Consider the following 27803-nt stretch of genomic DNA (forward strand, 5'->3'; position numbering starts at 1 on the left):
AATGGGACCAAATTCCAACAACAAAACTCAAGAATCTCATAACCTCGAGGCCCAGACATCCTTCAAACTGTTTTGAAAAGGAAAGGAGATGCTACATCAGGGTGAACACGTCCCTGTCCCAAATATTTTGAGACCTGTAGGAAACATCAAATTTGAAATGAGCTCATTTATTTATGCTCTGATGTGAATACAATGTTGGCTCACGTGATCTGAAAGTCTTTTAGTTTTCATTTTGTTCAAATTTAAAGAACATCCCAACTTTCTGCAATTTGGGTTTTACATAAAAACCAAACAAACAAACAACCTTTTCTTTGTGGAAAAAGTCCAATAACAGTCCAATAACTCTCATCTATATATGTTTAGCATAGCTGCAACTTTAAGCTGCATGTTTCATGTCTACCTTCAGGGATGCCAGCTGAAACATCTGCTAACTGATATTTGAAAAAGTGAAATTAAACATAATTCGAAGCAGCACAATTTTCTGGCTTTTCTGGGGACCGAGTTATATCATCACTATCTGGGCACAGCTCACTGTACAAAAGCCAAAAACTAGATCCAGTAATTTAAACAAAGAATGTCAGCGATGTACTTATTGTGATAATATTTTATTTCCAACTATCTCCCAGTCGCTTGGCGCAGAATCTGTAATTGGACTTCTTCACAAAAAAAAAAAGAAAGGAAATAAAAAGAGACAAACACCAGTCAACAAGACCTGTACTGAAACTACTTTTTATTTTTTGTATACAGAATAAAAACATTCAACATTTTCAAAACAAGTATGTGTTTTATGGCAGTAACAATACTTTCAGGAAACATCTACAATCAAAGTATGGCACTGAGTAGCTCAGCGAACAGCCCACGCATTGCTTTATGTGTTTTGGTTTTATCGACACAGCAAAATAATTTATTCTCTTTAGCCACAAGTGTGTTTTTATACTGTATATTGTGTATTTTTCAAAGGGATTCAGATGAATCCTGTCTTTCATCTCCTTGTGAGTTTGTAACTCTTATATAAAACGCTGTGCACAAATTTTCTAAAATGCAATCATTTTTTCCTTATTATAGTGTACGTGTTAAACACTTTACTAAAATCAAATGAATCCACTAATATCTGATATAGTCATTACGATTATCACAGTGCATATAAGCCTTTAATTAAAATGTTACATGAGCGGTAATAAAAGCCGGACTCGTCACAGTTCTAACGGAGGAATTCTGCAGCATTTTCCAGATCACATTATGACAGCAAATTTTCATCACCAGCATTGAGTGAGAAAACTGTGACCCTGCACAACAACCTGCTAGTCAGGCAGAGAGTTTTCAAAGTGCAGTTTGACCCTACTGTTTGATATTAGAAATATCAAAAGGTTTTGTTATTTATTTAATTATTTTTTGGTAGCTGAAAGAAGAAGAAGGAAAAAAAGTCACGAGTAGATTTGTTGATATGGCACAGTGTTATGTTCACACAACAAAAATCTTTAAAAGGAACAAGAAATCCAGTAACTTTAAAGACACTACTACAGCATCTAAAAGACATTTAAGTATATCGCTTAGTCATAAACAGTTACACAGGGCAAAATACTGTCAACACATAAATTCTGTACTGTCTGAATCATGGTTTCAACCAAAAAAATCTGCTTTAGAGCTTTATAAATATTTATAAAGTTCTTACATGAAATGTCTTTAATTCAAACATTTCTACAATGACACATTTAAAAAACAACAACACAAAAAAACCATAAAGCAAGGTTGGTCTTACTTTACAAATTAAAATTTCCAAAATATACAGTGTTTTGTCCGATACTCATCCCCATCATACGCTGAGAGGAATGTAAGCAGTTCATCACTTCTTACACTGTATGTATATACAAACAAATGCCATACTCTGAAGATTCTCAGGTATGCTGGTTTTGTTAGATATCCCTCTATGCGCCATGGATGAGCAGAAAATATTATGATGTGACATTTTTTTGTAACATGAAATGCAAATGAGACATAGTAACACTGATTTATCATCCGGTATATTGTGCTTTCTTTCTCCTGCTTTAATAACTGCTTTACAGCATCTAAGATGAGACCCCCCTGAGAGTGAAATATAACACCCCAAAAAATCATTAGTTTAAGGATTTCATCACATTGCTCCCCAAATGACTTCGGTGCGCTTGTACAAGTAATCATTCCATAAAATCTGAAGTCTAAAGCAAGACAAATCAGTTTAGCCATAATGAAAGGAAGTTAACTATGTATGGAGGACCAAAACTGCCAAATTTAAAAAAAAAAAAAAAAAAAAAAAATCATAATTATGATTTAAATGCCAAACATATTTGCTTTTCCAAATAAACCTCTATAAACTGTGTGTGAAGCTGGATTTAAAAAAGTATGTGTTTTTATAACATGCTTAGTGGTATATTGTGCCAGTACAGAATATGACATTACTGGATTGGTTGCTGCTAATAGACTTACATTAGCTTATGTTAGCTAACTAGTGACACTCAGTAACTCAGCGGACAACAAGGACACTTAAAACAGTCTAATAAAGGCAGTCTGGGAAAAGCAGTCTCTTTGGCTGCAACAATGAATGTTACGGTAAAAAACAAAAACAACAAGAATATAATGTCCACTTTCACTCTCCATTCCTTAAGCAGTGAGTGGTTCTTTGTTGTTTGGCTAGTTGGGACCAAAACAGGAAATCTACTTGTTAGCCGTAATGTAACCCCAACCCACTCAAAAAACACAAAGACGCCAACAGAGAGATGAAATTAAATCTGATTGTAGATAAATAGAATAATTATGACAAATGTAAATAATATGGGAGGTTGCCAGGGGGTCGCTGACCAGTTTCTGGCCTGAGTGTGACTGAGGTGTCAATCACAACAACTTTACTATGGAGCCATAGTACAAAGGTAAATGATACAAAAGCAAACACAATCATTTACAAATGCATTGTAAATAATGTAATAAATTCCATTAACCTTAATTTAATCATTTTTTTCCATGTCTTCTTAATTTTGGCAGTTTTGATCCTCCGTCATTTAAAGGGTGTGATTGTTTTAGAACAGGGGTCCCCAATCCCAGTCCACGAGGGCCGGTGTCCCTGCAGGTTTTAGATCTTTTAGATCCTGGGTCAACACACCTGAATCACATGATTAGTTCATTGCCAGGCCTCTGGAGAACTTCAAGACATGTTGAGAAGGTAATTTATCCATTTAAATCAGCTGTGATCGATCAAGGACACAACTAAAAGCAGGGACACCGGCCCTCGCGGACTGGGATTGGGGACCCCTGTTTTAGAACCACCACAGAGCACACTCTTCATCTCTGCTTATTGGACGACTGTTTACAACTATTTTTACATAATTAGCAGCAGCTAGAAGAAGCCACTGTTGTGTTCTAAACACTGTTTGTCTGGGAATAGAGTTTAGCGCTCTCTAAGTAAACCTAAGAGCATATAATACAAGACATCTGAGACTAAAAACATATCCTCTTCACCTGAGCCCTCTATGACAGACCCCTTGCTCATCCTCAAGCTTCCACGTTAGCCTTAGGTGTCAGACCAATGTAGGTTCCATTCTGGGGATCGTCCTTCTCTTTATCATTAACTGGAGAGTAAGCAGTGTCGTCTTCAGCAGACGACTGTAGAGGGACATTAAGGACATAAAGCAGCATTACAAACTAATCAGGTCTTATTACAATTTGTAAAGTTATACCTGTAATGGAAAGTGGTTGGTTCCCCTTAATCATGCCATCTCACAACAATTAAAAAGACAGGCAGTATTAATATGCAATGCATTAAGTGTACATTAGCAGAGTTATTTTAAGTCAGGTGAAACTGGTCTAGCTGTGCAATGAAAGATTAAATGGAAAAAGGCACTTAGGTGATAAATAATAACCAAAGTAAATGAATAAATAAAGCAGATAAAATAAAGCAGCAACACTTACAGCATAAAGAGGCTTGGTAAACACAATGCGCTTAACTTCATTCTGCCCAGGAACACACAGTGAGAAACACAAGCTCGGTGTTATTAGTGTGCAATTAAGCAACTGAATGAATTGTGCAAAAATTATGACTTATTAGGAGCAGGCAAATTGTAAGTTGTTAGGACTCAGCAAGAAGCAGTCTCATACCTTCTGTTTGCGAGCCCGGCACAGGAGGATGACAAAGACCATGAGCAGAATAACACCCAGTCCCACAATGACGAGAGGGAAGTTGGACACCAAATTGCTAATCAGCAGAAGCTTCTTTAATCTCTCTGAAGACGCATCGTCAATTTCCACGCTCTGTTTATTCAGAGAGAGAGAGAGAGAGAGAGAGAGAGAGAGAGAGAGAGAGAGAGAGAGAGAGAGAGAGAGAGAGAGAGAGAGAGAGAGAGAGAGAGAGAGAGAGAGAGAGAGAGAGAGAGAGAGAGAGTAAAAGATCCATCAGAGGAAGAGGGGAATTCAGCTGAGCATACAGAAGATGAAGAAACCAATCAGTACTAATGCATCAAGGCTGAAAATGTGGGAAAATCTAGCCAGGCTTTGACTTTTGGGAACCAAATCTACTTTTGATTATGTTGGCCTTGTCTAAATCTCTTGAAAAGAAATCCCTTTGAGACTGGATACACAGCTGAGAGATACATGTTCAGTGGAAAACACCAAATTTGCTTGGCAATGCCTAATTTGAATGAGCTGGGCTTCTTCTTATCTCAACTGGAAACCTGCACTAGTTGCTGTAATACCACCAGAAAAACACAACTTAATTGTGTTACTAAGCACTGTGTTTAGTGCTTAATCAATGCAAAACCCATCTGTCTGTCTTTTTCTAACTGCTCAATCAGTGTGAGGGGAGGAGTCCCGAGGGAGGAACCCATGCAGGCAAGCAAACATGCAAACTCCACACAGAAGAGCCCCAGCAGGCTGGTGGATTCTAAAACAGGACATTCTTGCTGTGAGGCCCATGTGAAAAAACACAAAGCTGTGTCTTTAGGGAGGTTATGGGGCAGGACTATTTCCTGGCTGGGAGACAGTTACTACTTGGACTCTCTGCTCATCGCACCCTTGTGCCGGTTACATTAGTTCAGAGCCAGGTCGCTTGTTTCCAGCTGTTTTCTATCTTTACTCCAAGTCACACTCAGCTCAGTAAAGCTAAGCTGGACCGACATAATCATCTAACTCTCAGTAACACGTGTCTTTTTCAAAATGTTGACATACTGTTTAATTTCTTTATTGCACCTCATAATAAGGATCTAGGAGTTTCCTGTGTTTCAGCATGTGTAATATCACTTACCTCATTGAGGAACATTACAGGAAATACTGTTTCATTCAGGGATCTAGTGCTCCTGTTAAAAGTGCAGCAAAAAATATGGTTGGTAATCAAAAACAGCACCTACACGCATACGTTTAAAACAACAACAGAAGTGTGTGTTACTCACGGGAATCCAGGGATTCGCTGCATCAAGATGTTCACCTGCGCTCTTTTGTGAGCGCGTACAATCACTCCAGTGGTCTGTCAGAAAATAATGTATATAAACATAGATACACTTCAGAACTCCACCACTAGGTGGCGTAGCAGCACATCTTAATGTTTGACCCTAAGCCTGAAGACTTACTGGGTTTAGGTCTAGAAAAGTTTGGTGATGCGTCCTTTCAGGTGACAGTCCTTCAATGGCAGCCACATATTTGTCATCTGCCAGGTAGAAATGAGGAAAGGAGGCAACCACTGGCGCACCTGAGAGAAGAAATGAAAAATGTTTAATAAGACTCGAGCTCCCGCACGCCTCTGCTGCAAGGCCTTCATTTCACACAAAACTGACCCAATCTAGAAAAGGAGAAAGCCTCTTCTCTTCAAAAGAAGAGAGATCAGGATCTAGATCATGTTGTCTACTGCTTGGAAGGTTAGTGGCTCGAACCCTGGCAGCTCCCATCTGCATGCCAAGACATCCTCGGGCAAAATTTTGAACCCTGAATTGAGCGTGACTGTCTCAATGCTATATAGACACGAGGCTTTTAGTATAAAGCACTTTGAGTGCTCAAGCAGAGTAGAAAAGTCACGTGCTGTTGTTCAGATCATGTTTTATGTCTCCTATGTAAAACCTTCGAACCTCTTTTTCACACGACTATGGCAAATCTACACATGTTAAGCAAAGCGTCACAAAGATGACATAACTGTTGCCATTAAAGCGGCAGCACAGAAAACATTTTAATGCCACATTTCCTTCATGTTTGAAGTCTGATCTAATCAAGGCATGACAACAATAACAAAACAGATCAAAAGGCGAAGAAGGTGGTGAGATACGATCTGACAGGGACGCAACATGTTACTTGGAAAAACAAAAACAAACAATAAATCATCACAAATGGACAATAACCCCTGTTGTGTGGGCAATTAAAGGCGGCAGTTGATATCCAGATAAAATTTCTTGTTAGTCTTTCTGAGTTCCTTCCTTATATTGTCAATGGAGGACTTCATGTTCCTACAACATCACCTCGGTCAAACTCGCAATCTTAAAGTCGAGTGATACATTTTTGGTGGGTGGCCCAAGCAAACACAAATGGTCCAACGGTGGAAAAACCATGTGTCCCCGCAGCAGCAGCGACAAAGTCAGACAGTTATGAGAGGAGGGGGGCAGTTAGAGGTGCTGATAAAGTGGGGCAGAGGTGAGAGTTTTCCTGCTCTCCTGTTTAGCAACAGACGTTTGACAAAAACATTGGACACACGCAGTCACCTGAGAGGCTGTTCACATGACAACTGGCAAGGTCAATGCGGGCGTGTTAACACACACACATACTGGTATACTTATAGAGGCCTTTATTTACTGCGCTTGTTCTTTAACTCCGGGCCATAAACACGCAATCAAATTTCTCTTTATGGCTAAACAACATTCATAAGCTCAAAAATACCTTTACCTTTAAAGTGAACTGCAGTCGTTCCATTTGTTTTAGTGGACAACGAAAATCCTTTTGAGAACGCCAATCTGTGACGTCTGTTTTAATCTTTGGCACAGTTACATTATTCTGAAGCAAAGCACAGAGTTTTTCAAATGTATCGCTTCACAACAATAAAACCTTGACGTGAGAAAAAACGGGGCTCGACGTTCACTTGCTGGAATAACTCTGTGAAACTAGTTAGAAATGGCTGCATGCTGTGACAGAAAGGTGCAGTACCGGCCATCAACTGCATTGACCATGTAAAACATTCCACATTTTTTACTTTAAATATGTAAAAGAAATGTTGAAACCACAAGTACTGTGATTTTACAGGAAGTTATGGAGAGATGAGGCACAGCTGAGCTATGAACACTGAGGTAATGCCCGGTCATATTCAAGGGCAGAATCAGGTGACAGGGCTTACCGCCCACTCTGCTACTGGGTCAGTCATGTCAGATGACGCCTGAGGTGTGGGGAGAGCTGTGTCACATGGGTATTTTAGGGGGTATTAGCATTACAAACAAAAGAAGGACTTTATTGATATCAGTGTAGTAGCCATTAGTATTTAATGGCTACTACATTGGACATTGAGTCTAAGCAAAGCTTTTGTGTCATTATTAAAGAAATTGGAGAAAAGAATAAAATGGGTTATGTTGGTGCTGAATCATGACCAATGCATGGAAAGTTTCTGAGAGAAACTGTGCTGCACAGATTACCTTTCCGACAGGGGCTGACTTTAAGGACGCCAGTTCCCAGGCACTCCTTTGGGGTGACGCAGAAACCCTCATTGTTCGGGTTCTCCTCTTTGCTGGCCAGGACAGAGGGTGGAGGTGTGAAGCGGTATGCTGGGATCCCTTTCACCTCGACATCTTTCTCAAACTCCATGTAGATGGTCCTGGAGAATAAAGCGAACAGTCACATTGCACAAAAACAATTAACTTCACTCACAGCACAGCATTTCATAGTGACACGTGACTGCTGGAACTTTGCTGGAAATTCTCAGCATGATCAAGTGTGAATGCTGAATACCTCAAACTAATATTTTTAAGGACTGCAGCTTTGGTGAGGAACTTCATAACAAGCAATGCGATCATGAGAAATGTTCTGTTATGTTATTTAAGAAAGACTGTTTGAACTAAGTAAAAAAAACCTGCAGACTGACTTTCAGCAGAGACACAAGGAGGAAACCAGATGACTGACATTGATTTCAACAATATGCTAAAATCCTGCTGGGGCTCCTTCATCAGTAAATCTAGACTTGTAAGGGGAGCAGGGAAGACAAATGATATATTGTGGTGTTAACCTTCTTTTAGTACTGGGAGCAAAGACACTGTGAAATCTTTAAATGTGTGTGTGGTTTTTTTCCCAACATCCAAGAGAACTGAGAGCAGTTCATCCTTGCCCTGCATATCTGCAGCTTTGTCCTGTCGAGGGAATCCCAACCAGTCTTAGTGAGAACAAAGCACTCTATACAGTGTCTGCCAGCTGGTTGGGAGGGTGCAGCCCACCAATCGTGCAACAATACTGTACAGACCTTTCCCTTGACCTTCCTGGGAAAAGCCAAGTGAAAATCCTTGGCCTTATACTGCTCGGAATGAGAACTGTTACAGTGTTACCATAGAAGAGCTCGAAAGGGCAGTAGAAGGTCCTTAACCCATCAGCAGGACCAGTATCTGCTCCTTTGTGCAAAGAAGAACGGGTTGCTACAAAATGACCTAGAGTTTGAATGTCTTTGACCAAACAATCAGAAACAGACTTCATGAGGGTGGTCTAAGGGCCTGAAATCCTCTAGTGGGCCCTGCGTTCATTGCCCAGCACTGTGGAGCCTGATTAGCATTTGCCATAGCATATGAGAATTGCCAGGTCTATCACAGGAGATCTGTGCTTTTCACAGATCACAGCAGGTGGAGGCATATCCATGGAGGGATATACAGACATCTACTGACCAGGCAATGCCATTAGGTGTCGGGATGAATCCTTGGAGCCACCACTCTGGTGCAGTGGTTCCTGGGTTCTTCCTTGTGAAAGACAATGTCCGATCTCATGTGCAGAGACTATGGAGGCAGGTCTTGAAGGTTGAAGAATTTGTTACCACTGACTGGACCCCAAGCTCACCTGATCTAAATCCCACAGAACACTTCTGTGAGATTGTCTGTGAAGGTTCTCAGTCATCCAGGTCATCGTAGTCAAAGGAGCTTGCAAAGAAAAGCGTCTGGACTTCTTTAAGTTAACTTCTGTGAGATTATGTTTCCATCCTACGCACCTCAGATTGCACAGGAGGTCAGTGACGCCCAGGTTCAGATCTAGGAGGACATCCCCCAGGGCACCATCTGTCATCTCATTAGGAGCACGCCCCGATGTTGTCAGGCTACTACCAAGCAAACCTCTGAGTTGCTGCGTAGTTGCTGTACATAATTTCTTTGCTTTCATTTTTAGGGTGTCTTTAAACTCAGCCCTCTGTAGGGTTCTTGCTCGTACGTAACTTCACCAAAATGTATTTGCAATGCAATTTTGTTTGAGTTACCACTAAATACAGAATGAAGGCTTTGAAAAAGTGTCACAGGGCTGGTTAAATTAAAATGATATAAGAGAGTCTATTATTTCTGTCATTTAATATTTGTGTATTTTTGACTTTCTTTTTTCAACATTTTTTAAATGAAATAAAACCATCTAATGAAGTCAGTAATGATGATGAAGAGCAAAAAGATGGTGAAGCTGGTATTCGAACAATGACACATGTTACCAATTCTTTTTCTTTGTAGCTCAGCTGTCAGTTGCTGGACCGAGAGGCCACCACCCGTTTAGCTCACAGATGGGAATTCTGCTGCTATGCATCAGTCCCAGATGTTCTCTTTTAACTAAACATGCATTTTAAACACAAAGTTATGTTAAGCGAGTGACTTATACATAGGGCTGAGGATCTGTGTGAAAGGTCGTCATGTATTAATGGAGCACTTCCACTTCAAATGATTGTAGTAAGTACAATAAAGGGGGGCGTATTCCCTTTAGTCACAGTAACACAGACGCCATGATGACACAACCAGGCCAAGAACAAGTAGGTGAAAGTGCTTTGTAAATATTTGGTGCAGGGGTTTTTGACACACGTCCAATCAGAGTCAAAGGTGCAACCATTCTACTCCGACTTTCCAGATTCTTTCCACGCTCAGCAACATGAGGAAGACGTCCGAAACAGCTTGTGCTCTCTAAAGGACAAACTCTTGCTATGAAGACTAGGGAAGCAGCACATCTGTTTTGCAACAAACAAAGTTTGGGATTAAATTTGGTACTCGTTGCAATTCTCAGCAGTCGTCAAACTGTCTCTAAAGACATCCTGGAAATCCTGGAGGAACCATAATAAATTTCCCCAAAAGCATTAGTTGAGAACATTTCTCACAAACACTTCCAAGAGGAAATACTTGTGCTGTGCTTAGCACAAAGTAACACTTACCATCAATCATCAACCATTAAAAGCATTTTCTTTCTCTCTCTCTCTCCTTATTTTCTGTTATTCCACAATTGTCCTTGCATTCCCTCTCTCACTCTGTCCCTGATGTTCCAGACGGAAACTCTCCTAATAAGGAAGCCTTTTCATGGTGTTTTCTGGAAAATGCCACTTAAGTGTTTCAAACAGTCCTCGTGCTTTAAGCAGAAAAGTCAACAGCAAAGAGAGGTCACCCACTGAGCTGTTTGTAAGTGATCAGGATGTTAAAATAACATACCATGTGATCCACAGGCTGTGGACATTATTTCCATACTAGATGTGAAAGCCTCCACACTGGTCTGCTTGTCATGTACCAGAAATAGAACATGCAATCCCCATGTAAAATGTCCTAAATGGGACACCAAGTGTAAACAGATAGGGGCACACAGGTCCCCATGGTAACCACATTACATGTGTTTTACTGAAAAACTCTTTAATTGAAATAACACTTTATTTTTACTACATGACTAATAAAATTAACGTCAAAGCTGATGCCCTTTCCCTCCTCCTGTTTGCCAGCTACAGTAATTTTTAGCTATAGCCAAGCTCCAAGAGCAGGAAAATAAAGTCAAAACTGCAGTTCCTCTAATGGCCACTTGAGGTTCTCTCCAAAAATTAGCTTTTCCCCACAGACTTGTGATAAAAAAGACCAACTTTACAGGAAAAAAAAACATGGTCACAGAATGGAATTTTTTTTAAAAAGGTCTGGGTTTTGCTACGTATATAGTAGCTAAAAACTAAACTAAACATTAGTACAGAAAAAATAAAAACTGGTGCACAAAACTTCGCCACAGTGGATAAAATAAAATGTCTGATTGAATTATTTCCTAGGGAAGGATCTGACCCTTCCCACTACACAAAGCCTAAGATGTGATTGGCATACCACCAAAAGGGCTGGAGTGCACTGTGGTGATGAACCGTACCTGCACAGGTCTGGAGTAAAGATGTGAATGCGCTCATCCTTGTCAAGCAGGGGGTGGAAAGCACTTCCATCTGATCCAACGATGCTGTTGCTATAGTTAGATCTCCAGAAAGTCAACTCCCTACAAAACAACCAAAAAAGGCTTTTGGAATGTGCAGGCTTGTATTTAAAATCGAAAAAAAGAAAAGAAAAAAGAAAACAAATCTCGTTTTCAAAATAATCCCGTCCAGTGAAAACAAATTTATCGTTTTCATCTTAATAACCGTAAATTGCAGTGGTACGTTTTGATGATCAAATGTGTTTTTATCTGAAAGTCACAGTTTAAAAAAAAAACACCCAGGAGCACAAGCGTAATTAGAGGCTCCAGGGGACCTAAGACAATAAAACTGGATAAGAAGGTTCAGTAAAGGCCATTTTTAAGGCATCAGGATATCCTGCTCTGTGCTCTGTGTTAAGGGCAAAGATCAGGATGAAGGCAGGCAGACAGTATCTCTATTACTGCCAAAAAAAGTAGAAAAAAAAAGGATTTCACAGGCTTGTTAATACAAAGGTTACCCAATAAAATTTCATCACTCTGGATGAAGACAGAGAGGGAGAGTGTGTTTGCGTGAGACTGCATCAGCACTACCTTTGGCCTTTCCATGTTTCGATCCGGCCATAATCCATGTAGTTCTGCTCTCCAGTGTGGTAGATAAATTCACCGTTGTTGCTTCCATTTTTCTAAATAAAAAAACAAACAAACATTCAAAACGTGTTTTTCAAATGTTATTTCTGGAGAAACAAAAAAATATTCAAGACTTCATGGAGGATCTGCTCTGACAACTTTCTTTTCATAGCTTTATATTACTTGTAAAGAGCTGTTACATGCCTTGTACATGAGTCCAAACACCGTCTCCACCTCAGGTTTGGTGCCAGCAACGCGAACCAGCAGAGGATCTTCGTAGCCCCAAAGCAGTTCATCCACAGTGCGTGTAGTGAACAGATCACTCTTGAGAGAGTTCATCCAGATTGAAACCATGGAGGCCCTCCAGAAACTACCTTTCACATTGTTCATGACAGCCTGGAGACAGGAACGGAAGCAGTTGTGAGGAAAAAAAATTAGCACTAATAATACGGGATAAGGTAGAGGGTGGTGGTGGACAATGAGATGGAAATGAGGACACAATAAACAATGTTCAGTAACAAAGAGAACATAAGTCCTCTTTAACCCACTTGGATTTCCACTTTCCTCTACTTTTTCAGTTCATGACTCACCCAGGCAGGGATGTTGACAGTGGTGATGTTATCCTCAGCTGGATCACCCACAGATTTCTCCCTCAGGAACACAAAGCTTTTCGTGTTATACGCGGAGACCATTTTGCCATTTGCCACCATGCTTACGTTGTCCTTGTACCTGTACTCCCTGTGCAAACGCAGGAAAAGAGTGTCATTTAAAATCTCCAAACGCAGACCACATAAACGTAGCACTGCATTTGTATTTTAGCACAACATTGCATTGCTTCCACTTATCAGGGTTGCGGAGGGTACTGGAGCCTATTGTAGCTATCATAGGGCGAGAAGCGGGGAACACCCTGGACAGGTTGCCAGTGCAACGCAGGACTAACACTTATATTCACACCTATGGGCAATTTAGAATCCCCAGTTAACCTAACCACATTAAATGCATGTCTTTAGACAGTGGGAGAAAGCCGGAGTACCCAGAGAGAACCCACACAGATACAGGGAGAACATGCAAACTCCACATAGAAAGGTTCCAGACAGTTTGGGGAGTCAAACTCAGGACCTTCTTGCTGTGAAGCAACAGTTTTATCATTCATCGTATTGAAATTAACCAACCCAAAACTGTTAAAATGACATTCTAGGAATAGATTATCTTGACACGCAATGTTGGCTGTTGCAACGTTTCTGGTGCTTTAGCAGTTATCATCATTTAGGGCTTAACTGAGTGCAGGATTTTGATGACTAGTGATTAAAAACTAGCAACCCACACAAAAAAATAAAAAAGGCCTCCTGAGGACAAGTCAAGACGAAAGTAATAGATCGCAAAGAGGAAGCAGAAAAGCAGAAGGCCACATGACACAGCCTGAGGGTTATGACCTGTGGCCCAGCCTAGAAAACCTAAGCAAAAATTCAACATGCACAGTATATGGCAACACAGTAGTAGTGGTATTATATATATTTAATATGTTTTATACTATCACAATTGCCAAATTTTACAGCATTAATAAACCATGTTTATAGCCAGAAAAAATAAGCCTTTATAGAAGTGCCTAAAAATCTGAATTCAAACTGTAGCCCACCAGATGGCGATAGCTGTAATTGCAAAAAGATTTACAGTCCCAGATAAGACAAACCTCTATAAACACGTTCATGGTAAGGTTACGGACTCACACAATCATTTTGAATAATACTGAATACTAGGGGTGCAACGATACACAAAATTCACGGTTCGGTTCAATACTTTGGTGTCACGGTTCGATATTTTTTTGATATAGAAAAAAATGTTCATGCCTTTTTAATTTGTCATTTATTAAAATTATAAATATATATTTTAACTCAAAAGTACAGTTTTTAAATTTAATGTTGCTGAAACAACAAAGTAATAAAAAAATTGTTTTTTATCTGATCGAGAAATCACTCATCTTTGGAAAAAAGAGTTTATTACAGAGAAATGTCTCTTTCCAAAATAAAAGCTATACTATACGCTTCTTCTGGGCTATATTCTCAGCAGCATATTAAACATATCAGGTCCCCATAAGGAGAATCATGTGCTAACGGCTGTCTAAATGACTCGGGTAAAGTTTGTAGCATGGTGCTTGTTGTTTTTGTCTGCTTCCACTTGTCTTTGCACTAGAATGATGTCGGTGTAAATGTGCAGTCATATTCATTGTGTTCCCACTAGTGCTGTCAGAGTTAATCTGAAATGACGTTAACGCCACAATACGGAAAATCTCCGTTAACGAGCTACCGCGGATCGCCCCGTGCGCGGGGCTGGACAGCGTCAACACGTTAACGAGCAAACTGCGCTAACGCAGTAGTTCCCACCCATGCCAAGCATTGCGTGGCACATCCGACATACTGTTTTGTCCATGACCTGCTTACCTTCAGGGTCATACTTCACATGAAGACCAAAATAGTTCCAAACGCCAGATCTGAATGAGGGTGGGGAGGTTCAATTTGCCATGTTGCAACGAGCTTAGCTTCTGTCTCGCTAGCTTGCGCTGAGCTCAGTGGATCTGCGCTCGACAGTGCAGCCTAGGCGGAGTAGTCGAACGCAGATCCACTGAGCGCTCAACACAGACAGCATCGTCAGAAGAAAAGTTGATAAAATAAATTAAAAATTTTGTATTGTTCGATACATATGCGTACCGAACCGAAAGCACTGTATCGAACGGTTCAATATCGATACGAGTATCGTTGCACCCCTACTGAATACAGAATTACATCTTCTTTGTAAATCTTGGACATAGCGTGTCTCAAAATGTAAGCTTTTCTGTGACATGAAACTGCATGCTTATGGGCTAACGAGAAATAATTAGTGTGCCCTTTCACAGTCAGACCCACCCTTAATCGTCACATCACATTTGCCAACTGTAGTTCTAACACAGGTCACTGGAGCCATCTAGTATCTATTAGGCTTCACCTAAGCTAACTGGACTTCTTCATATTTGGTGCACATAATACTGCATACTGCTTGGTACATACTGTCTAAGAAGTTTATCATTTAGTTTTGATGAGTGAAATTTTAGCATTTTATCAGTTAAATACTTAGCATTGATTATCTGATATGTCTGTCTATCCCAGTTTATTTTTGCAACTTGCTAATGAGGTTGCTAGCATTAACCGATACCTTAGCATTCCAGCCTTTCATTCAAATATGGCAACATCTGGCTCCAAAAAGACACACAGTGGTAGTCAAAAGGCTAACACTGAGGCTTAAAAACACTGAGGCTACGTCCACACGTACCCGGGTACTTTTGAAAATGCAGATTTTTCTATGCCTTTCTATACCTTTTGTCCACACGTAAACGGCATTTTTTGGTCACTGAAAACGGAGATTTCTAAAAACGCCTGCCAGGGTGAATATTTTTGAAAACTCAGTTTTTGCATTTACGTGTGGACGAGAAAAACGGAGAAAACGCAGAAAACGCAGCGTCAAAGGTGTGCGCCTTTTTTGACATCACACTGTGCGCCACGTTATTGTTTCGGTGAAATTAATTTCTACAATACTGTTAATTGTACTCTCTGCAGTGTTTAAATGCTTACATATACACACACAGTTACTGTCCCTCCACACATACGACTCGGTTCTGCTTCTATGCCCCAGCTTTGTTTACTATTTCCCACCGAGGCTTCTAGACTTCTGATTGGCCAACATTTCTACACGGTTAGGAATATATCGCCACCTGTTGCTTTGGCATGTTCCTAGCAGCGTTTTCCTTCATTTCTGCGTTTACGTGTGGACGGGATTATTTTTTAAAACGAAAATGGAAAATCTCCGTTTTCAAAAATACCCGTGTACGTAGCCTGAGTCAAAAAGGTATTTGTCATGTCCTGTGGCTACATCCATCTTTTATTTACAGTCTCTACCCAGAGCACATTTACCAGATTGTGTGATTTCAGTGATTTCTCAGAAGACTTTTTTTTTAACACTCACCATAAACATCTGTTTGCTAACATTCATGTCAACAAGAAGTTGACAAGTTCTGCTCCTGCTTCTTACCTGTACGTGTAGGGTCCAACCTGTTTAACTTCTGGCTTTGCCCCTGCAAGAAACTCTTTTGGATTGGTCACATTGAAGAAGTAAAACTGCATGTAGACAGGAGGGGGAGGTTTTTTCCATGAGTCAAACACGCGGCTGCCCTCTACCAGCACGATCTCCTGTTGAGACATAAGAAACACTTTTTAGTTGAAAACTCATCATCATATGTAATTCAAACTCACAAATATGGTTGTGAAAAGCAAATCTTTTGGGAGTAATTAATATAAAAACGCTGACTGCACATTTTACATACTGCATTAAAACATTTTTCTATTCAATATGGAGTTTGACATCATTTTTTTTTATGTGGTTTTCAGGTGATTTCCTGCACAAAGTGGAAACTTTTGCAACAGCCAACACATTTTGAACATGAAGTTTCCACAATGTGCTCCTAGTAAAAACAAATAGTAACAACAAATCATCCGTAGGGGGTCGTGGAGGGGAGATGCTGTCTGAGCGGCAAAAACAAGAACACTGACTGCACACATGAATGGTATGAGGGGAGGCCCTTCTACTGCTCCAATTGTTAGCGGTTGCCTGTGGCAACAGGCAGTTGGGGGAGAGCCGCTAACCGATCATGTGATGCAGAAAGCTGGATGCACACTGTTTGTGCAGAACTCCAGCCTTAATGAACTGAGCCACATTCCTCAGTACTGAGCCCTTATGAGGCCCTGGAGGTGGAACACAGGCAACTATCCTTCTTCATTCTCACAGCAAACGTCATTGCCTGCGGACAACGATGCTCTGGCTGGTAGCAGGAACATTTTGAGATACTGGCAAAGAAAGAGGCAAAAAACTGAAGGCTCTGAGAGGATTAGCATTTCTTTCAAGAGAACATTAAGAGAAAATCTCACTCTGGCCTAATTGTGTCAGATTTATCTTAAAGTTAATAGCTGAAGAAATAGGTCCAGAACTGCTCGATGCTTTAGGGGAATACTCACCCCCTCTTACTCCTCCCCCCTCTTCCTCTGCGGTCCCCTCTACTTGATCAGAGACAAAGGTTTAGCTGAGTGGCCAAGGACAATAAAGCTGTCACCTTAGATTGAGGAAGGGAGAGCGTGGTCTTTCTGTGTTCTTATTTCATGCTTTGAACAATCAATAGGGTAAACCTCCCAGCATGGCACTTAAAATACATGGAAAACAAGAACAGAAAAAACCCTCTTATCTCAGTATCTACCACTGCTTTCCTTACACCACTCCCCATATGAAAACACATGCAGCAGGTGATTACATAAATACACTTAAAGCTAGTGCTTTGATGTGCAGACATTCACATACATAGATGTGAACAACATTGGGCACAGCAAGAGGCCACAGTATTCATTAAGTCCTCCAGTCATGGTGCACAGACTTTGTAGGCTCTAAATGGGTTTGCCTCAGTAGTGGTTAAAAGATTCAACAAAGCCAAACAAAGAACTGTAGACCAGCCCTGATATTATTTAAACCATCGAGACTACATCAAGGTCCATTTAGTTTTCTATTGTCCATAAAACCCACTTGCAATCAAACTGCAGAAGTGAAGAATTATGGTTTGGCACAAACACAACCAAAGGATGGAAGTTTGACTTTGGGACAATCCTGCAACTTGAATCTTAGTATAATGATTTCAGTATATGTGTGTATACATATCTATATATTTTCTTCTGAATGGGTGGGCCAATCTGAGCAAAACTTTGCACAGACATCATCACACATACAGCAATTATTAACATCCATGCATTTAAAATTTATATTCATAAATTAAATTTAAATCATATTTTTGTATATATTAATTAATTTCATCATCCCACTGCGAATTCAATGTTACATTCGCCGTTTACATTCGTTTCACGTGTCACGTACGTAGCTTTATACTCACAAATATTTCTATCCAGGACAGAATTTTGTTTGGCTCAACGCTAAATATATCGAATTAAGAATTCAAAATAAAGCAGTGATCACAGGCGTAAAGCTTAAAGGGCGACAATTCATTCCAGTAAAGCTGAAGACATTTTTGATGACCGTGCAACACGTACCTCTAAATTTTATGTAAAACTTGTCGATGGAAGCATCGTGGTGGTGCAGAATTAAATATTTATGTTTAAATTCTTAAGTGAAAGATTTTCCCCTCACACTGCAAAAGAGGTTCACGAGGTTTACATGAGTATGACTAACAAGTTGGCCACAACATTTCCCTAAGTTAATATACAAATAAGCTTATTTTACTTGCAAGTTGTGCACCTTCACCAGCTTTATTAAGCAGGTTAACATTTTCAAAATAAAACCACTAAGCAAAAGAAAGTCCAGAGACGAGATAGTAGTCAGAAACTATAGTGAAGTCTGTGTAATGATGGTGAAATTTCCTTTCAGGAATCAGTCATTTTTCATTATCACTTCACCAGTGGGTCACTGATACTGACCCTGGTTGACTCACATATGAGCTGAGAGGCTGCCAGCCAGTTTCCCAATAAATCTTTCAACCTGAAAGAGGCTTAGCACACAAAGAGAGTCTACTGCTGGGAGGGTATCCATGGGAAGAGACCCTTCATGCTGGTGCAATGTGGAAAAGGCAGTAACTTGACACAGCTGAAATATATCATATTGCCAAACTAGCAGATAACTGAGTATGTCTCCATGTGAGTTAAATGCTTGTGTCACTCCCACAGATACATTCTTCTTTCCAGTTTCCACTTAAAAATGAAACTTGATATCTTCTCCAGCCATTTTATTAACAAACATCTGTCTACTTGCTTGAACAAGTGAAGAATTCTTTTATGAAACATGGTGTACTTTGCAAAACTTTAATTTCTTGTATTAACAGGACTTGATATGAATTAATGTGACCATTAAAGCCACAACAATGATCATATATAGCAACTCCTGGGTAAATCCCAGAGTGTTCATCTGGGAAAATGCAAACATTTTCATTTTGAGCTTGAACACATACGAACATGTGTTTACATAAACAATAAGTTATAAAAATTCCCGCTCCAACCTCTACACATATTTCATCTTAGCAAACCATAGTTGATTTGGAGATCTACTTTATGCAAGACACAAAGACATTTTTTCAACTACTTCTTACAGACAGATTACTTCACTTTCAGTCCAGTAATGCCAGAGGGTAAGAAGCTCACTTGAGTTATGTCACCTCGATACATCTTTTATATATATATATAAATCTTGCTATAAGTTTGTATCTGTCTTGTGTGAAACTTGTATGAAAAGCATACAGTCAAACAAACAAACAGATAATGCAGACATAAACTAAAAGGCTAATCCAAAAGAAGAAGCCACTGCTCCAAAACTGCCAAAAACACCCCCGATAAAGATTTCCTGTTCTTGAGAAATGTCCTTGGGTATGATGAAACTGTTTGGTCATGCACAACCCCAACCCAAGCAAAGTTTACAAGTTTACAAGACAAATATCACATTACTTTACAGAAAAAAAATACTTCACACTTCACTAAATAGGTTTTTTTTATGCAGGCTAAAATATGGGTATATAAGTGGAAGCTACAAACCATGAACCAGAGAGATGAAGCTTGTTGTAAACGGGTCTTTCAAATGGAAACTAATCTGAACTCTAAAAATCTCAAGCTTAGTATTGATATTGATACCGAATACTGATCTGTGCAAATGTTTGTAGGAATAACCTCTATTACTTCATGTGCTTCTGGTTAATTTGCATCACATTTTTGTTGCGGATTAAATATTTTTAAGGTAGACTTCTACCCTTTCTATCTGGCTGCTGGTAGACTTTTCTTAACTTTAATCAGGAACTTTAAAACAACGATATCACATTTAAGACAAATAACTATTTATGTTATATATGGACAGGACCATTAACATTTGCTGCCTACTTCTCTCCCAATTTAATAGAGTGGTTTTATTTTTCATCATTTCTGCTCGCTGCTATATTAATGATAACTAATAGCTAATGTTTATGATGCTTCATCAAGTTTTTTTTGCTGCTCTTCATGTATTTATCTGCTAGCGAACACGAGGGCTGTGCACCTGCTTATCTGGGTGTGGTTGTCAAGTTATGTGTCAGATAAAGGAGGTGATGATGACACTGTTGGCATCAATGTTGCTGGAAATGACTGGTGCATCAGTAATTATTTTTAGTATCAATTAATATCTGAGTAGCAACATTATGTTATGTTATGTGTGTTGACCTTGTACCTTGTTAACCAGCATACTCTGCAACTTCTCTGTTGGGAACACATGCTTGATAGAGCACAACCACAAAACTCAGCTGATCCAAGCAGAGTTGTGCACGGTGTAACCCAAATTGTACTCTGACAATAAAACAAGAATATTTAAACTATGGTACACACTACAAGTAGGGCTGCCACGATTAGTCGACTAGTAACAATTACGTCGACTATTAAAATCGTCGACGACTAATTTAATAGTCGACACGTCGTTTGAAGCTTTGTAAGATCACAAAAGACGCAGGAATAAGTAGTAGAATTTAAGAGTGTAATAACGGACTGAAACAGAAGATGGCAGCACTGCATGTACAAGGATGCCAGCTGCCGTTAAACCCCGAAGAAGAAGAAGAAGCTGTGTCCCAGAATTCATAGCGCAGCCCAGCTCAGTTTCCAACAATGGCGGCAGCTAGTTAGTTTTAATATTACTCTTATTATTCTTTCTGGGTCACAAAATAAACGTTTAACATATTTTCAGGCGAGAATGTAACTATGTAAACCTCAAATATCTGCTCAGTTTATCAAGACACCACATATTTTCAAAAGCGCTCTGCCGTCTGTTACCCACTAGCTCGATAGTTAGCCGGGGGCAAGGCTCACTAGAGCCCGTGAGAACACCGGACTCCCGGCAAATCGTTTTCAAACCCACCGCCATCTTTCGCTACTCAGGTTAAACATATATAAGTCACTTAGATCACTTCAAAATGTTATTGTTTGGCTTTTTTTTTTTTTTTAGTATTTTATTTGTTCCTGAGTGAATCGGTTTGGCTGAGATCAAAGTTATAGTTTTTACACAGCTGAATAAATGTCAAGCAGACAACTGATTATCAGAAGTGTGAGATGCTGGAGAATATACTCCGGTGTCCCGTTATATTTTAGATAGCAAGGAATTTATTAAACTTCACCGAAACAATCTGCAAATTTCATTAAAATTTAATAAACTATCATCTTGTCTTTATTTTTAGTTAGCACATACCTTAAACACTTAAAGCTGTAAGCTAATGATAGTTATATAAGAGCAGATGCATGCTGGTGCAGTAAGCTGTACGTTTTACGTCCAATGGATGATGATCTGATTAGTCGACTAATCGCAAAAATAATCGGTGACTAGTCGACTATCAAAATTATCGTTTGTGGCAGCCCTAACTACAAGGCATGTAGTAGGACCCCCAGACCCCCCTCTTCAGAATAACGGTAACCACCAACCCTCCCCCTTGTCTCTTGACCTCAATAACTTAATGGCCTGTATGTTCTTGTTTTGTTCTGGACAAGAAACTGACTGTACTTCAGTTTTACTAATGGGCATTAAAGTACCTAAACCTCTTTTAGAAAGAGCTACTGTGCAATCCACTTACATAGAGATTTTCTTAAGGCTCCAGACTTTGAGTCAAAAGTATATTTATCACTGTAACTGACGTGCTACTGACTAATATAAATGTCACATAATTGTGTTATTTAGCCACTAAAGACTATTCTGTTACAGACGACTAAAAATTCTGACAACTTTCTTGTTCAAGCGTGAAAATAATTTAATGACATTAATCAGTTCTGTGACATCTGTGATCAAAATATACTAACTGCAGAAGCTCATCTTCAGCTCATTACCTTTTTGTTTTTTTCTCCATTTTCCACACCAAGCCTAACGGTCAAAGAAAATGAAAATTTTCACATCATCAATAGAAAGTCTTGCATATGGTTGTCGACCTCTAAAGTCAGCCATGAGACTGTCTGCGAAGAATAATCTGACACCTGTTATGAAGTCTTGATATGAAAACAAGCATGAAGGTGTGCCATATGAGAATACTGACTGTGGGCCAATGGGTCTTTCATGTCTGCACTATTATTGAGGTAAAGTGAACCTTTTGGGAAAGCTCCACTACTTTCCACCATCTGAAATGTTGGAAATCATGGAAATGTCTGGACCTCAGTGACTAAAGATATGATGAACATTACTACAAATGTTTTCAATGTTGGGCAGATACTGGATCAAACATTGATCGCAAAACTGTTGCATTCAATGCACCCGTCCAATTTGATAAGTTTCTGACCCATTTTTAAGCTTATGCAGCAAGACTAAGCGCTTCAGTTAGCTTTAATTAATTAAAACATTTAGAAATCAAAGACTATTGTTCAATGTACTACGAAACAGAATGGCTAAAATAACAAGAGTTAAAGGAAGTGAAAACAGTAGCTATTCTACATGTTGAGAATGCAAACTTTCTTTTGAAGATGCACAGATGGCAATGTTCTTGGCCAATACAGATTATTTTTAAAAGCATGACCTGCTAATTCTGATTTTCTTTTCTAGGAACTATGACTGGCAGCTGAATAAACATAAATTCACTGAATGCACGACGCCCTGACAGTGTGTTTATTTGTAGTTGTGTCCCTCTGACCTTTTCACCTTTGGTACTCAAGATAAACCATCTGAGAATCCTCTAAACCCACAGAACTCTTGAAACGGGATGACTTGACTGGGGTCTGTGTGGGTGACAATTTTGATGTTAACGTTGCTCTAAGTATGAGTTTCCCATAAGCAACAGTAAAAAAAGCATTAGGGCTACCACGATTAGTCGACTAGTCACGATTACGTCGACTATCAAAATTGTCGACGACTGATTTAATAGTCGACGCATCGTTTGAAGATTTGTAAGATCACAAAAGACGCAGGAATAAGTAGTAGAATTTAAGAGTGTAATAACGGACTGAAACAGAAGACGGCAGCACTGCATGTACAAGGATGCCAGCTGGCGTTAAACCCCGAAGAAGAAGTAGCTCTGTCCCAGAATTCATAGCGCAGCCCAGCTCAGTTTCCAACAATGGCGGCAGCTAGTTAGTTTTAATAATACTCTTATTATTCTTTCTGGGTCACAAAATAAACGTTTAACATATTTTCAGGGGAGAATGTAGCTGTGTAAACTTCAAATATCTGCTCAGTTTATCAAGACACCACATATTTTCAAAAGCGCTCCGACGTTTTCGGAGACGTCTGTTACCCACTAGCTCGATAGCTAGCCGGGGGCAAGGCTCACTAGAGCCGTGAGAACACTGGACTCCCGGCAAATCGTTTTCAAACCCACCGCTGTCTTTCGCTACTCAGGTTAAACATATATAAGTCACTTAGATCACTTCAAAATGTTATTGTTTGGCTTTTTTTTTTGTATTTTATTTGTTCCTGAGTAAATCGGTTTGGCTGAGATCAAAGTTATAGTTTTTACACAGCTGAATAAACGTCAAGCAGACAACTGATTATCAGAAGTGTGAGATGCTGGAGAGTATACTCCGGTGTCCAATTATATTTTAGATAGCAAGGAGTTTATTAAACTTCACCGAAACAATCTGCAAATTTCATTAAAATTTAATAAACTATCATCTTGTCTTTATTTTTAGTTAGCACATACCTTAAACACTTACAGCTTTAAGCTAATGATAGTTATATAAGAACAGATGCATGCTGGTGCAATAAGCTGTATGCTGTAAGTCCAATGGATGATGATCTGATTAGTCGACTAATCGCAAAAATAATCGGTGACTAGTCGACTATCAAAATAATCGTTTGTGGCAGCCCTAAAAAGCATGTACTACTCTTCCTCTCACTGATGAAATTTAATGCATCAGTAAAGCTAAAACCACAACTGAGGAACCTTCACTGCAAAGTTTGTGCAAGATACCTTTTATAATTCACCACGACTGACTTGAACAGAAAAAAAGGAACCCACAAACACAGGTGGAAAACGTCCTCTCAGCACTGACAACACATACACTGCATTTATAGAAAGTTCTATAAATAAGTAAATTAATTATGTAACACTTCCCCCCATGGATATGTCTCCCCAGACCATAACTATCCCACCACCAAACTGGAGATGCTGAATGTTCTCTGCAGCTTCTCCTCCTTCTCACATGTACTGAAAGTGAACCTGCTCTCAACTGTGAAAATCAGACAGTACCAGTGATGGACCTGCCAATTCTGGTAATGATCAGGCACCACAGTGCCAGGTGGTGAGCACAGGACCCACTAAAAGGACCCACCTTCATAAAGTCTGTTGCTGATTGTTTTGTCAGAGACAGTCACACCAGTGGCCTGCTGGTGGTCATATTGTAGGTAATCTGGCAGTGCTGAAACTGTCCCTCCTTGCACGAAGGAGCAGATACTGGTCCTGCTGATGGGTTAAGGACCTTCTAGCTTATCTAGATTCAAGCTCTCTCTCCTACAGTAACAGCCTGTCTCCTGGAATCTCCTACTCCTAATGCTCTTGAGAGTGTGCTGGGAGACACAGCAAACCTTCTGGCAATGGTACGTATTGATGTGCCATCCTGGAGGAGTTTGACTAGCTGTGCAACATCTGTAGGGTCATCATATCACCTCAAGCTACCAGTAGTGACACTGACTCTAGCCAAATGCCAAAGTAGTGAAAAAACTGTCAGAAAAGATGAGGAGGTAAATGTCTGTTTCCTCCACGTGTGAAACCATTCCTGTTTTGGAGGTTGTCTCATTGTTACCCCTCTAGTGCATCTGTTGTTAATTTCATGAACACCAAAGCAGCTGAAACTGATTAACAACCCCCTTTGCTACTTAACTGACTGCTATACTCTGACTTAAACATTTTCCTTTAACTTTTTTGACCAGCGTAAACTGTAGTTAGCATAGTTAGATTAGCTAATATCAGAACCAACTCCATGAGTTCCACATTTGTCACTGCCATGACAAACAAAGTAGGAAGATTTAACATTAAAAACAGAACGCTAAAAATGATACCAGGAACTACAAAAGGTATTCATTATTATTTTTCCACATATTACTAATTGAATCTTTAATATCCCCGCTAAGGGCATTAAACATCACTGGCAACAGTCGTTGATGGCCAAAGGTGGGACTGATTTTACTCGGCAAACACACAAAGGCGCATAGTAAAACTTTGTAGGCCAGTCCACAGCACATGACTAATTCTGAAGAATTACCGCCATGACGTCCATGCTTTGCATGGCAGTTCCATATTAGCATATTAATCGCAAGTTATCCAAACTTGCTCTATCTTACCCATTGCACTGGTGTGGGATGTTGAAACAGAGTTTACACAGCTAATATTTTAGTTTACAGTGGCTGCGGCATCTTAACTTGTTACACTTAATTTAAAGTCAATGAAAAGTTATGTTGTTACGTTTGAGTTGACTTCTTATCTTGTGTGGACAAGAAAGTAACTTGTTTGCACAAGAGGAGTGACTTGTTGGGACAAGATATACATATCACAACATAAGAGATCAATAGGAATTTCTTTAGATCAGTCATTTCCTAGGAAGAAGTACTTATAGTCGTGTGTGCTCATGCAACAGGAACTGGGACTGAGGCTATGTAACTGTAGAGAAGAGAAAGTGCTGATTGCATAGTACAGTCTACTTAACCCATAACAGCCCATTTTTGGCCCATCCCCCTCCACCTCACGCGGCCACTCCTTCTGAGACACATAGCCCATCACTGTCTGTTTGAACAGTCGCTGAACAACTATTTTACTCTTGTTTCTATTCAGCGCAATCCACCTAGGTTTCTGATGTGGATAAATAAAACATTACTTTATTTTAATGACCAATAAAACAACGAATGCAATAAAACCAAAAGGAAAAAACAGCTCATGTTGGAAAGTGTGAAGAGAATTGGAGGGTATGCAAATGAGTAAGGGTCTCACACACAGGCACATAGACAATGGCATCATTTTAGTGTTCATCATTCTCAACACTCTCCTTGTAAACAATTAGCCCATTCACAGGGGGGAAAAAATGCACGTCATCACTCATTCAAGCAGCCATGCATGCACGTGAGCTTTAAAAAGTAGAAGAATATAACGGTGTGTGTGTTTTCCCTTTACCTTTTTCAGGCGGTTGTTCATTAATGTGCGGAAAACTTGCCCTGCAAACAAGCCAATCCCAACCGCGAGCAGGACGGCGCAGGTGATCCCAACCACGTAAATGGTACACGATCTCCGTGTCATGTTGGCAAGTGGCAGGAAGAGAGAGATGCGAGCGGGACTCTTGAAGGATGAATGGACACTTTAATGTCCCCACGTTTCCCCACTGCAGACACAGAATTTTTTCCCCCTCTTTGGCTTACTGAAAAAAGTTGCAGAAAAGTTTCTTCAAGGCTATATCTCCAAGGTGCTGAGTGTTTAGTTTTCCAAAATTACAGAGAGCTGCGAGGAAGTTTTTTGTGACTTGCTGGTGATAGTGAAAGTTTTATTTATTGACTACCACGAGGTCCCCATTCCTCTCAGTCGGTCTGAAGCGGCGACCTTAAAATAAAACATGTGCCACGAGTATTTGTAGCGGGCTGTAAAAACTCTCCCTCCCTCCTCACGAGGGAGCGCCGATTGGTTGATACGGTTTACGAGCCAGCAAGGGTGTGTGCGCGGGCGTGCGCCCCGTGAACGCACCACCACATGCTGAGCAGCCCTAAACGTATCACTGTTAGCGCAGCTGCGGGCAACTGCTCCAAAACTGAAACGCGGTTTCACTCTATGTGACTGAAGGTGGTTACGTTTCCCGTTATGTGTAATCTGAGCGCTGTCTGTGACACCAGAAAACGTGGCGAGTCAACAAGTCGTCCACTTTCTCGTGCTCTGATTAAAAAAAGCTCAGAGCCAGACGGATATCATTTCACTCATATACACGCGCAACACTTCCGGCTACTGCTTTATGTCAAAAGCCCTTCACCTTGCTCAAGGGCAGATAAGATAGTAGTTTCCGCAGTGAGCTGGAAGTGGTTAACCCAAAGAAATTTGTTTCTATTTAATTAAACCATGAGCTAAAGACTTTCCATAAACATGCCTTACTTTCCACTACAGTTGTGGGAAGACAGCCTAACTATAGGCTGAGGCAAAAATTAAACTAAAATGGATAGCTTTTTTTTCATTATCTAGGTGACTTTTTAAACCAATGCTTGCTTGGACTTCTTTTTCTTATGCTACGATATCTCAAGGATTAAATGAGTAGCTGAACTTTTTTACACTGACAAAAAGGGGAATTCCACTGGTCTGGCCCACAGAGCAAAGTAGGTTGCTCTTAAAAGTTGTTAAGAACAAAAGCTTGCATCACACACATTTCCTGGTTTAAACCATTTAAAAAACCGTTACTTTTCAAAGCCAGTGTTACAAAGTGCTTCCTAGAAACACCTAATAAAAGACAAAGGTCAAATGAAACGTCAAAATTAGAAAAAGACACATTTGTGATTCCAAATTCTAGTGAATAACCTAAAATTGACAAAAAAAATATAATTGTTAAAAAATAAGATGGAATTTAGCTTCATATATATGATCCTCGAGCTCTGGGAGTTTGAGGGTCCTGCGCAGTATCTTAGCCATTATTAGCACTGCACTGTTCTTGACTGAGACCTCTGATGTTGGTGATGTAGCTTGCCATCAACAGTGTGTGAATGTGTGTGTGAATGGGTGGATGACTGGATGTGTAAAGCACTTTGGGGTCCTTAGGGACTAGTAAAGCGCTATACAAATACAGGTCCATCATCTGTCACTATCCCTTTGGGCATTT

The 27803-nt window shown here is 39.9% G+C and overlaps 1 protein-coding gene across 3 annotated transcripts; it reads right to left on the reverse strand.

The window, feature by feature from the left end:
• Positions 1-715: 715 nt before the first annotated feature.
• On the reverse strand, positions 716-26664 carry LOC146383911 (lysosome membrane protein 2-like). Of its 3 annotated transcripts, none has more exons than XM_084935489.1 (13): positions 26129-26664; positions 16033-16190; positions 12564-12711; positions 12178-12369; positions 11938-12029; positions 11311-11430; positions 7623-7801; positions 5589-5707; positions 5412-5485; positions 5267-5318; positions 4126-4278; positions 3940-3981; positions 716-3633 (listed from the first exon to the last, which is right to left on the reverse strand). In XM_084935489.1, the coding sequence occupies exons 1-13, from the start codon at positions 26249-26251 to the stop codon at positions 3523-3525; spliced, it is 1563 nt and encodes a 520-aa protein (XP_084791615.1). In that variant the 5' UTR covers positions 26252-26664; the 3' UTR covers positions 716-3522. The 3 variants fall into 3 exon arrangements, with proteins under 3 accessions (XP_084791615.1, XP_084791617.1, XP_084791616.1); XM_084935491.1 differs by lacking the exon at positions 26129-26664 and adding an exon at positions 16325-16541; XM_084935490.1 differs by lacking the exon at positions 3940-3981 and having other exon boundaries at positions 26129-26661.
• Between the last annotated feature and the right edge of the window lie 1139 nt (positions 26665-27803).

The sequence above is a fragment of the Perissodus microlepis genome, chromosome 7, assembly GCF_051167445.1.
Source record: "Perissodus microlepis isolate ML-2025 ecotype Zambia chromosome 7, ASM5116744v1, whole genome shotgun sequence".
In the NCBI taxonomy this organism is placed as follows: domain Eukaryota; kingdom Metazoa; phylum Chordata; class Actinopteri; order Cichliformes; family Cichlidae; genus Perissodus; species Perissodus microlepis.

What these genes read in the sequence shown, in the direction of transcription:
- LOC146383911 (XM_084935489.1), bottom strand. Translation starts at nt 26,251, where the DNA reads ATGACACGGAGATCGTGTACCATTTACGTGGTTGGGATCACCTGCGCC. An exon ending in GCCGGGCTCGCAAACAGAAG is followed by an intron (nt 3,982 to 4,125) that starts GTATGAGACTGC and finishes GTTCCTGGGCAG; the next exon opens with AATGAAGTTAAGCGCATTGT. An exon ending in TTACCAAGCCTCTTTATGCT is followed by an intron (nt 3,634 to 3,939) that starts GTAAGTGTTGCT and finishes GTCCCTCTACAG; the next exon opens with TCGTCTGCTGAAGACGACAC.